The sequence below is a fragment of the Phaseolus vulgaris genome, chromosome 10 (genome assembly GCF_051622355.1).
Source record: "Phaseolus vulgaris cultivar YP4 chromosome 10, ASM5162235v1, whole genome shotgun sequence".
Classification (NCBI taxonomy): domain Eukaryota; kingdom Viridiplantae; phylum Streptophyta; class Magnoliopsida; order Fabales; family Fabaceae; genus Phaseolus; species Phaseolus vulgaris.
In genome coordinates this window covers 9,440,001-9,452,658 of record NC_143507.1, presented here as the reverse complement: position 1 = coordinate 9,452,658, position 12,658 = coordinate 9,440,001, and the positions used below count along the sequence as shown (strand labels likewise).

Sequence of the window (12,658 nt, the reverse complement as noted above, 5' to 3'; positions counted from 1 at the left end):
TCTCATGGCAATGCAAAAAACAGGCATGTGTTGCTCTCTCCACGGCTGAAGCAGAGTACATTGCAGCAGGGAGTTGCTGTGCTCAAACTATGGCTAAGACAACAATTGAATGACTTTGGTATCTTACTTAACCATATACCTTTGTTGTGTGATAACACAAGTGCCATCAACTTAACCAAAAATTATGTCATGCATTCAAGAACCAAACACATTGAAATTAGGCATCACTTTCAATATAAATCTGTGTAAAATTGCTACCCATATTTGTTGTCCATACAACAATTTAAATCAAGAGACAAAAAAAATCTGGTTCAACCATGACTTCCTCTTCAAGACAGAAAAAGAAAAACCAGGATAGGCAAAGCAACTTTCAAGGAGTACTAGAAAGTCTGTTTGCAGGAGATGGAGAAGGGATCAATGCCTACATTCACGAGATGAGCAGGAAACAGATCAACATACCCAAGGTGCTAGATTTCTCCTGGCTGAAATCTGAAAAACTGGCTGAAACAAGGTTTGCATTGAAGCATCAGAAACTGAAAAAAGCTGCTCGAATTGACTGGTAATGTATATCCTGACTTGGTTAAGGTGTTTTATACAAATCTAACTTTGGATGGAAAGAACATTGTATCCTATGTGAAAGGCATCAAGATGAAGGTCACAAATGAAGTTTGGAATTCAGGCTGGTATCAAATACTCTGGTTTAAAGGTTGGAAAAGGGAGCACAAGTGGAATCCAGGAGTTCAACAAAATCCAGTATTACAGAAGCTGTGTAAGAAATCCTGCCCATAATATAAACAGATTCCATGTAGGTAATCTGAACCTAACTCCACGTCTTGTTGCCTACATCATTTCATGGCAGCTCATCCCTAAAGGTACAAATCATGTTGTTCTACATGAAGAGGATTTAATCCTTTTATACTGCATCATGAATCTGATCAAGGTTAACTGGGTGTATATCATCACAGAGCATATGTTGAAATCTAAAAGATTAACTGATTATCGCTTTCCTTATGCTGTTCTGGTTTCAAAATTAATTGACTATTTTGGCATTGACACTTCTAATGAGAGAAATGAAACCATCAAAGCTGTTAGTGAAATCGATAACTCAACTCTCACAAAGATGGGGTTTCATAAAGTGGAGGAGTGCTGGGTGTTTCTCAAAGGCAAAACTCCTTAAGAAGAACATGGAGCCTCCAATCTCAACAATGAAGATGGAGATGTGGTTGTTCCCATGGAAGATGACACTGTTCAAGTTGCAGAACATTCATGCTATGTCATCCATCACTCCTACAGGCAAGAGCCATCTGGTGATCATGCTGTAAGTCAAAGGGTGAGTTCTCCATCTGTCGAAATCAGAGGAGATTCACCAGCTCCACAATCAATGCATGAAGAGGCTGCTGCAACTCATCAAAATGTTATTGTTGCCTATCAAACTTCAGAGTATAGAAGTGAACCCTTATCCATGTTTGAGAGGCAAGTTCTGTATCGCCTTGATGCCATGACAACAGAACAGAGAGCTTACTTCGAGACAACACAAGCAAGGTTTCAGCATCTAGATGATCAAATTGAAGGAGTTCAGTTGCAGCTGGTAGAATTATACTACAAAGATTAGGAGTATCTTGCTTTCCATGCTTTTCCTTTATCAGTTTATATTTCTGTAATGTTGAACAATTTGTATTTTTTTCTGGACTGTTATGGTTGTGTTATCTTTCTGTTTTCATCCTTCTCTATGCTTATATACTGTTTGATGAATCCAAAGGGGGAGAAAAATAGCTCACCATGCTAGGTGAAACTAGGTGTCACAGGAAGTTACACTTTGCACCTTAAAACTGTTTCAAATGTTATGCTTTGTTTCCATGTTTCAGTTTGGTATTGTGTGCAGTACAGGTGCTGTCCTCTTCTTAAAGCAACTGAGCTATAGGGATTTGTCTCCATCAAATAAGAGGAGATTGTTGAAGTTGGTTGCTGCCCCTTCAAGACATGTGTTTGATGAAGCCATTTGTGGAATTTTCAGTTCTATTTACATTTGCTTTAAGAATGTCTTAAGTATAGTTTAGAGGTTGTTTAGAGTAGGCTTTTTGTTAGGTTAGTCACCTCTTAACCCCTGACCATGTGAGAAGAGCAAGCACAAGTTTTCTGAAACTGTTTTTCACATGTTTTGCAAAAATATCCTTAAAAAAATGAATCTGTTCTTTTCTAAATGAATAGATTCTTTTTCTTAAACTGATGCTTTGATTAAATGTTTTTGAAAATCATGTTTTGTGCATCAAGTGTTTTGACTAAGTCCTCATTCCTTTAAAATGACTGTGTTTCTCTTGTTAAGAAGTTTTTGTTATCGTTTTGAAAATGAATCTGTTCATCTGTAAATGAATAGATTCTTTTTAGTCTGGTGCAATGTTTACCTTAAAAGGTTTTTTTTCGTTCTATCTACATTAATACCTGCTAGCTTTGACTTGTAGAAGTTAATTCTTAAGCTTGAGACGAGTTCGTAGCATCTCAGAATCACCTTGATAGTAAAAATATTAGAGAATGAGTCTTCGCACATGAATAATGTGTCATCAGCAAATTGGAACATACAACATTCGACTTCATTCTTCCCCACTTTCACCCCTCTAAGCATATTCTTTCTAGTAGCTTGTCTCACTAACCGAGCCAGACCTTCAACTACCACAAGGAAGAGGAACGGAGCTAAGGGGTCTCCCTGTCTCAATCCTCTATACGGTTTAAATTCCTCCGTTGGACTTCCATTAACCAAAACAGACACCGTGGACGATTCCAGGCAACCTCTCACCCACCGTATCCATGTATTGTGAAATCCTAACCTTTGTAACATATCAAACAGGAAATTTCACCTAACCGAATCATACGCCTTTTTGTAATCCACCTTCAAGAACACCTCACTCTTTCAATTCCTCTTTACCTCCTCCACTACCTCATTTGCCATCAGAACGCTATCTAACAAACCTCGATCCCTCAAAAAGCTGATTGGTTCTCATCAATTACCAATGGAAGAACTAAGGTGTTGTCGTGTCGTATGAAGAAAGTTCTTCCATTGGTAATTGATGAGAACCAATCAGTTTTTTTGAGGGATCGAGGTTTGTTAGATAGTGGGGTCCTTCCCTTTGGGCACAAGTGCAATAAAAGATGCATTGCACCCCTAACCTGTTTCCTGAAAAGCTAGCACTACTGCCAATATGTCTAACTTAAAAATATCCCAGCTATTCTTGATGAAAATGAAATTGAACCCATCTGGACTCGGACTCTTCGATCCTTCACATTGCCAAACTGCTTCTTTCACCTCTTCCTCTGTGAAGCAGGAAGTCATTCCTAAGCTAACCTCCTCAGGAAGTGTTTTGAACTCCACTGAATCGAGACTCACCCTAATATCTTGTATGACCGTGAACCTCCGTGGGAACAACTTCATAGCTTCCCTGCGAACAACTTCCGACTCCTCACACCATTGGTTATCAACCTCAACACCTTTAATCTCATTTTTACGTCTTCTCCACCTGATAGCTGAGTGGAAGAACTTAGAATTAGAGTCCCCATACTTGAACCATTTAACCCTAGATTTCTGCCTACCAATGGATTCCAACTTCTTTTCAGTCGTCCTTAGCTGGCTAAACAACTTCATTCTACTCAATCTTTCATTCAACTCAAGATCGTTACTGTCATCTTTAACATCAAGGTTTTCAATGTCCCTCAAAATTTGCTTCTTCTTAGAATCTAGACACCCAAAAGCATTTGTATTCCAATCTTTCAGGTCTGAGCAACTTTAGCTTATCTTTGAAAATAGATAGACTATTACCCTGCACTTTGTAACACCTCCATTTCTCCTTCACAAAGTTCTTGAAGGCAGGTTCCATCCACCATGCATCAATGGTCGTGAAGGGTTTAGGACCCCAATCAATGACCAAAGACTTCACCACTAAAGCATAATGATCAGAGACCACCCTTGGTTGTATATATTGCTTGCATGATGGCCAAATCTGAAGCCATTCTTCGGATGCAAGAATTTTATCTAATCTGCTTTTAACTGTGCGATCTAATTTATACCAAGTAAAATGTTTGCCTACCCTTGGTAGTTCCACCAGTGAGTTTGTTTCAATGAAATTATTAAAATCAATAATCTCCTTTTTCTGGCTAGAATTCCTTCTTATCCCTTTCCTTTCGTCTTCCCTTCTAACAACATTAAAATCCCCACACAAGCACCAAGCCATACATTGATGTGAGCTCTTTAAAATCGTCAAAGCTTCCTAAAGAGAAATTTTGTCACTAATATTACACATTGCATATACGTTAAGCACTACACAAGACCTGTTTGATTTAAGGTGTTCTCCCATAATAGCAATGAAGTCGCTTCCTACTACGTGCCTGTCATAACATGATGCTTCCTTATGTGACAACGATAAAATGCTTCCTGCTCCATTCACTCCTTCATTATGTAACCATCCGATATTATTATCTCCCCATAACACAAAACATCTATTATCTGAAAGATTGGTCGTTTTTGTCTCCTGTAAGCATACAAATTCTGCACCTTCCTTAGCAATGACATGTTTCAAGTAACTTGCTTTGGTGCCCCCTCCAATGCCTCTAATATTCAAACTGACAATAATCATAAGTCACCGATTATGGCACCCTCCTCAGACAGCTTCCTGACTTCGTTATCCCTGACCTCCAAGCCTTCCAATTCTCTAATGACCACCTCCTCATCTTCTGAACATTCCAATCCCAGTTGTGTACCCAATCCCCATAGCCTGACAGATTCAATTTCGTTGTGTTCTCCCCTCAGACGATTATTACATTTAACAATATCACTATCCGATTCAGCATTAGAGCACCGACTTAACCTGGATGAGGGTCTAACCCCATAGTGAACATTCCTGATTCCTCCCTTGGACCTCCACTTTGTACGTATCAAAGTCGCCCCTGATTCCCATAATGCACGTAGTCTTTGTACTCTCTGGCGTTTTGAAGCCATCTTCAACAGTTGTTCCTTCCTTCCTCAAGCCGTCCACCATCCTCTCCATTTTTGAGTTGCCCACATCTCCTTCTTCGCCTAGGTTTAGGTTGATTCTAGTCTGGGTATCGTTGACACTAACCTCCATTCTGCTCCCCTTATTATCACCACACTTGGATCTACTAGGTTGGACATCTTTTGTTTTGGTCGAGGGGATCACCTTTCCGCTCTTGCACTTAGATGCACTTTGAAATGACTTGATACTTCCGATTCCCACCGGTGTCGTCTCACCTTCCGAGCCTCTTGACCAGTCTTCCACCATTTCGTCAGAGCCACCGTGATTGGATGACAATTCTTTTGGGCTTACTGACGCTATCGATATTGCCTTTCTCCTCAATTCCTCTATGTAACCCCTGTTTACTCTGTCCCCACCTCCCATGTTCTCAGGGCCCACTGACCTTGCCTCTTTGTTTTGGGCTTAGCTACTATCATGATGGACCAAGCTTTTTTCAGGACCAAATGAATTTGAACAAGGTAAATGCACCCCTTCAGCTATGTTACGCATAGAATTTTGAATAAACACGTAAACAACATTGACCTGTTGCATTACTGCTAAAGCTGCACCTCCATCAGAACTTGCTTCCTCACACAATGCCAAAAAAGGATAAGGGGATCCTATTTTACGCTGACACGCCGTATTTCTCAGAAAACATTCCTCCATAAGGTTATTTTTTGTCTGTAGTGGTGCACAGTCTTTGTCTCCCACCTTGGCCTCCTTGTCCCACCGTAAACCACCGTCAACACCACCGTTTTCACATCCCTCTTCACCTGATCTTACCGAGAAAGATGTTTCCTCAACAAAAGATTCTGATGACGAAACACTGTCTGAAGATGTATATTGATAATCAAAGCAATTGCACATGTTGAACCAAGTGGTGTTCAAGCTTTGAAGAATCCAAACCCTTTGAAGGATGTTGAAGGTTAGGTTGTGCTTGTTGTTGCTGAATTGTCTTAGATAGGATCTGGGGTAGATTGAGTTTTGTAATCCATTCATTGATTGAATCCAAAACATAGGCATTCTTAATCTTTTTAAAAGAAAAGTGTTTTTCAAAACTAAGTGAAAAACAACCGATTGTTTTGTCGAAACAACTGATTGTTTTATACTTAAGAGTTTTTAGAAAAGGTTGAAAACTGTTTTTCAAATGGTTGAGTTGTTAAAACCAAAACAACCGATTGATTCGAGGAAACAACCGATTGTTTGTTTTGGTACCATAACAGAAAAATGGTTTGTGCTTTGACTGAGCATTAAATGATTTTCTAACTGTTTACGCTCCAGTTTTTAATGCTTTGACCAATCTTTAAAGGCAATTAATAGTTTGTTAAGATTTGATAACAAACAACAACTTTGAATATAAAACAGTAAAACAGATTTGGGTTTTACAAGTTCACTGATTTTGAGATTTTGAAAGAGTTGAGATTGCTTAGAGATTGAGATTGATCAAAGAGTGTGAGCTAGAATTTTCTCTTGTATTGATTTCAGATTTGCTTCTGTAACAAGTGTAATCCTTGTATCTGTTGAAAGAAACCTTGTGTGTTTGCTAAGAAGTGTTGTGTGTTCTTGAGGAGATCAAGATCAGCATTCTTAGTGTTGATGTGTTGACCAAGAGAAGTGTGTGTCTTGAGGGGATCAAGGTCACTTTCTTGGTTGTGTTGTAAGTGATCTAGGTTTGATTGCTTAGTGGAATTCCTCAGTGGTTTCTGAGAAGAATGGATGTAGCTCTGGGTTTAGAGTGAACCAGTATAAACATCTGTGTGCATTCTCTCTCTCCTTAATCTCTTTAAATTCAGTTTTAATATTTGCAAACTGGTATAAACAACCGATTGTTTCTGCGAAACAACCGATTGTTTTTTCTAGTGTTGTTGTTTTTGCTTTGTGTTTTGGCAAACTGAATTTCTTATCATTTGTTTCTTGAAGAAATTTCATTCTTGGCTTAAAAGTTTGCGAAAACCCTATTTAAACAATTCATCTCCCCTCTAGTTTAAAGCCATCCATTCTAACAGCACACTCTTCCTCCTTGTCTCGGATCCTCCTCAACTAAACAGATATTATAAACTTGTCCATTGATCCGAAAGGCCTTGGACATCTCTGCCTTACACGATTTCAGGGCACGTACCTGTATACGAGCATATTCCAGATTCTCCCACTTTGTTGTAGCTTCATCAATACCTACCAACGATGCCACTTTGCCAATAACCTTTGAAAGACACTCTTTGTTCCACAAAGATAGGGGTAGTCCATAACATCTGACCCAGACTAACTTATGGCTCGCCACATATGATTCCGACCATGGTTCTACGTCCTCAAAAACACTTACGAACCAGTCTTTATTTAACTTAACTATATCCTCCATCCACAACCCTTCCTTAGGTGTCAAGAGGACCATATTATCTCCCATGTATCTCACTTTAAACATACTCACCCCCCTTTGACAACTTCTTCACGCAGTAAGTCATAGTTAAGATTAGAGGACATCCAGCCAACCGCACTCGATGACATCCACGACAATATTTTAGATTTTGATTCAACTATTGGACCCTTCCAGTGGTCTTATGGTTGTTTTTCTAACAGCATCAACGTACAGTTGTTTCCTGTAACGGTCCCTTTGTGCCTCCTTTCCTTTCTTTTCTCTCAAAACCTCCTCAGTTCTCTGCTTCACAGGTTTATGCAAGAATTGTTTTTTGTTCGTTCTAGATACTTCGGACAAACCACCTACCTGGAAATCCCTTCCTCTCCTATATCTAGGAATATTCACATATAGTCTCTTATTGCCAATGTAGATTTGATCCAATTGCTTCTCCAATCTTGCCTCATTTTTCACCTTAAAGAACCTCACAAAACCGAATCTTCTTTCCCACCTATTAAGAAGTTTGGAGATGAAAACCTCTTTCACCCTTGTCCATCTCTGAAAGATTTTTAGCATATCGTACTCCCCATGGTTTCCTGAAAAATTTGAGAAAAAGAATGTTGAGACATTGTTCGATGAAGCCACATTTCTGAAGACCTTTGGTTTTCGCCATTGAACTTCCTTCGCCCTCCGAACCGCCCATAGACCTCCGAACCGCCATCAGAGTAGCTTCACAAACAAGGGATGATTCGAAATGTAGAACTGTTATGATGAATCCTCCAAGGGTAAACAGAAAGTGATCGGTAAAAATTTCTTGTACTGATATTTTACTTAGACAATATTATTCATTATCTTTAACAATAAATAATTGATATTGTTAAAATAAATTTTACTTCCCACAATGTGTGTATGCTTGATATATAATATAAACATTAAGAAAAGAAAAAGAAAAGTAGCAAAGAAGGATCACTTTTATAATACATGTGTCCAAGCAATTAAGTTACAAAGAACTCAAAAGCATTGAACCTTATTACATGATCCATGGTTACATAGAACTCCAAAGCATTCAACCTTACAATATAATACATGGTTCTTGCAATTGGGACTTACACAGAACCCCAAAGCATAACCTTATTCCAACATAACACAGACAAACAAAAAACACATACATTACAACAAACATGGAAAAACTCAGCATAATATGTCATACACATGACACTTTTCATAATGCTCAAGTTGCACTAGTTCCACCATAAAGGAACTTAAACACTTTCAATGAGAGGTCTTCCTCCATTCTCCATATATTTCCTTTTCAGACGCAATTGCCTCTCTGCATATAATTCCTCAGCAAACCTTCAAAAAAATCCTCTCAAAATTAGCATTCAATATATATATATATATATATATATATATATATATAATAAACTAAACCCTAAAAAACACATAGTTGAGTGAGAAAGTGAGTGTACACACCTGTCAAGAGCTTGAGCATTTGTTTGGTTTAGTTCAAATGGAACAAATGTATTCACATTCATCCTCTTAACATTTTGGAGCAACAGTTCATTTCCTACCTTTTCAAGGTTATACATGTTCTCTTCCTCAACATTATCCATGGCTGCTATGGATGGATCCATGTTATACTCCTGCAATTACATATACAAACTTAATCTTATAAAATCAATTTTGTATTTTCCACTATAAACTATGTAAAAACCTAGTTACATATACCTGAATTCGAAGATAGTTATCTGCAGGTAAGAGACCAGGGAAGATTGTGGCAAGGTAGTAATGAGTCATGTCTGTACTGTATAGAACTTCACTAACAACTTCCACGTGTGTAGCTAGCCATGAAACCATGCAGAAACCTTCAAAGATGATGTTACCTAACTTGTCTTCAGCTTTTGTTCTTCCAGTTCCTAATGACAGCAACATAATTTCCTTTTGCCCACTGTGTTGTATCGCTTCACTCACAGCAGCCAGGGCCTAAAGAAGATATTAAATTGTTTTTTTAGTCTTATTTTTTATTCAATGATTTTAATAAACAATTCACGTGTAATCATTAAATTAAAAAATAAAATAAAAACTTATAATGAAATTGCTCTTGAAAATAACTATGTGGGTTTATATTTTTTCCCCTCCACAATAAAAAAACAAATTATATTGTTTCGGCAGTTCCCGATAAAAATAATTGTTATGGCATGCATAAAAATCAATTTTAATATTAACCCATTTACACCTATTTTAATTCCTACAAACTATAAACAGTAAAAATAGCGTCTAAACGCACTAAAACAAATTCTTTTTAAGTAAAATCATCAAAAAAGTAAAGTTTATTTTATTTAAAACAATGTCAGATAAAATATACATTTAATTTTTTTTTATACTTCTTCCCATATAATTATATTTTATTTTTTATGCTATAATTAGGTTTATATTTACACCCATGTAAATTTTTTTAGTTTGATTCTTGTTATTTTACTTTTGTTGTCGTAAAATATTTATTTTTTCTTGTTTTAATCTGCATAATATTTTTTATTTTAAATTAGTTTTTTTGAAATATTTTTTGAACTCAAGTAACTTAGATTCTCGTAAATCAATCTTAGAAACAAATATTAATTAGTTACTAAATTAAATTGGATACTATTTTATAGATTAAAACATTGATATCTAAAGTAATTTTTAAATTTATAAACTAGTATCTAATTAGTTAATTGTGATCTAAAGTATTAAGGTTATTATCCATAATTAGGTATCAATCTAGAAACTAATTTATAAAGATATTATTAATAAAAAGAACTATTTTAGATATTTATAATTATTTTAGTATTTAAAAAGTATCTAAGTTTGTTATAATTAATTATTTTTATTTAATAATTTTTTAACAATAATAAGTATTTGTCTAAATTTAAGTTTTGGATGAATATTTACAGGATTGTTAGCAGACAGAGCACCATCAACCAAATCAAATTGAACTTGATCGTTCTGAAAGCGGTGGGATGGAAAATAAGTTGGTGCAGCAGAAGTTCCCAGACCTATGTCTGAGAGTTTCACATTCAAGTAAGGTTCTGACTTCACCTGCATCATCATCATCATCATCAAACTATCAAAAACAACAGTATTCAAGAAAAAGGTTGATACATGCATACAATAATTTGATACCATGTTATCCTAACCTTGAAGTTTGAGAATATAACTGGGTTGTTTTTCTTCTGGTCAAAAGTTGGTATTACTACGTTCGTCAATGTCTCACTCAGTCTCAGTTTTTTCAATAACTCACCTGTTTTGTATTCTAAGAACTTTCCATCGTACTTGGGACATTTTTGAAGATCATACCAAGCTCTGCATGTTGTTGCATCACAATACTCAAAACGTTTAACCAAATTAAAGGTAAAAGAGATTCAACTTTTAAATCATTTTTTTCTCCAAAACTATACCTTAATTTTAACAACGTGTTGCCTCAAATTAACACCATATATGACCCCACAAGGGGTGGAAAAAAAAGTTTCTTTCATAGACTTTTTATTAAACCCTATTTCATGAAGAAATTTCATGTTCTTTTTTTTCATATGTATTGTAAGAAGTAAATAACTTTTTTTATGGACAATAAACTAATAATTACGTGTTGGTTTATGATGGAAGGTTGATAGTTATACCTAGGTTTAAATATTTGAGGGCCATATATCTTGTAGAATTGCACCACTTGCGATGGAGTAAAGAGAGGACGTTTAATGTCAGATGAGTTCGGAGCTGCTAACATAAGACTCATGAGTCCACCAGTGCTTGTTCCTGATATCACATCAAAATAATGTGCCAACGATGTTGTTGGATCTTTTTCCTGCAACTCACCACATTCTCAAATGTTACCATTAATGTATATTCAACTAAGCTTTTTAATTCTCCAATATCTTCACCCAAACTAAAATATATAGATTCAAATATTATCAAATAAACCACATCCCCTTTTCTTCTCCTCTATTTTCTCTTTTACATTTTCGTAAACAAATTATATACAACATATTAAACACTTCATCCTTACCTACTTAGTTAAGATATTCTTGAAGTATCTCTCTGTAGTATCTCATTTTATTTTATTTATTCTTTGTTGATAAAAAAAATGTTAAACACTTCAAAAAAAATAACTCTTTACAAAATTATTATTATTATTATATATATATATATATATATAACTCTTGAATAATATATATAATGTTTGTTTGGGGAAAATTAAGGAACTTTATATAGTTGTATATAACTTTTAAAGAGAAGGTACTATACTACACTAGTTTTATATAGGCAAAAGTTAAGGATTATTAATAACTTTGCCTAAAAAAACTCTCATACTCCTTGAATAATAGGATAAGAGTATTATAGTTACCAAATCTTTCACCTTGATAGCAAGAATGCACATGCAAAGTTTTTAGAATCCACACACTTAGAATATATATCATATTTGTTCATCTTTTTTGCTGATTATAAAGAAAAAAGACGATGATAATATAATAGATAATGGACCTTAAGAGCCTTGTCCAAATACTCAAGAACAGTTGCTGGAATAATTCCTCTGATGCCACCACCATCAATGCTGAGAATGGATACGTGATCTCCATAAGATGGAGGTGGCAATGGTGTGTTGAAGCCACCCATGAGTTGGCTCAAAAACACCAAAGAAAACAACAGCAATGGACACATTTTTATCTAAAATGAGTTCCAAGAGAGAATAGCAATGGAGAATGAAGAGCTTGAAGATTCCTCTCTAATGTAAATGCTATTTATAGACTTTTTCTTTTGCCACCATGCATGCAAGTACAAAAATTAGAAATCTCAAAATTTATTGTTATAATGGCGTTTGGCTTAAACAATGTGAAGTTCATGGGTAATTAACTAGGACCACTTCAAAATATAATTATATAATTTTAGAGTTAATATATATATTGTGAACTAGTGAGAAATCACGTTAGGTACGTATGACTTTTAAAATAATTTATGTAGAATAGTTGATAGGAACTGTATCAAATCACCCTACTTTGTGTTTCATACTAATTTTATTTTTTACTGATAAAAAATTAAAATTAAAAATCATTTTTATAAGATCATTTCAAAAGACGTATTAGGTTTTCATTATTTAAATATTATTTAATAATATATTTAATATATCTCTATTTTTGTAATAACCACTTCTTACGTTTATACACTATATATATGGTTTTCTTTTTCAAAATATATATGAAATTTTTACTTTTGGTTACTTTTAGAAATGGAAAACATAAATTTATATTTATACTTAATTTTT

The 12,658-nt window shown here is 35.3% G+C and overlaps 1 protein-coding gene across 1 annotated transcript; it reads right to left on the bottom strand.

The window, feature by feature from the left end:
• Nucleotides 1-8,321: 8,321 nt before the first annotated feature.
• On the bottom strand, nt 8,322-12,115 carry LOC137819638 (patatin-like protein 1). Its single transcript, XM_068623540.2, has 7 exons — nt 11,881-12,115; nt 11,022-11,203; nt 10,542-10,707; nt 10,297-10,443; nt 9,097-9,351; nt 8,842-9,011; nt 8,322-8,721 (listed from the first exon to the last, which is right to left on the bottom strand). The coding sequence occupies exons 1-7, from the start codon at nt 12,055-12,057 to the stop codon at nt 8,631-8,633; spliced, it is 1,188 nt and encodes a 395-aa protein (XP_068479641.1). The 5' UTR covers nt 12,058-12,115; the 3' UTR covers nt 8,322-8,630.
• Between the last annotated feature and the right edge of the window lie 543 nt (nt 12,116-12,658).

Coding starts and splice junctions, on each gene's coding strand:
- LOC137819638 (XM_068623540.2), bottom strand. CDS start 12,057: ATGTGTCCATTGCTGTTGTTTTCTTTGGTGTTTTTGAGCCAACTCATG. Junction 11,204..11,880: donor ATTTGGACAAGGCTCTTAAG/GTCCATTATCTA, acceptor GGTGAGTTGCAG/GAAAAAGATCCAACAACATC. Junction 9,352..10,296: donor CTCTGTCTGCTAACAATCCT/GTAAATATTCAT, acceptor TATCTTCTTTAG/GCCCTGGCTGCTGTGAGTGA.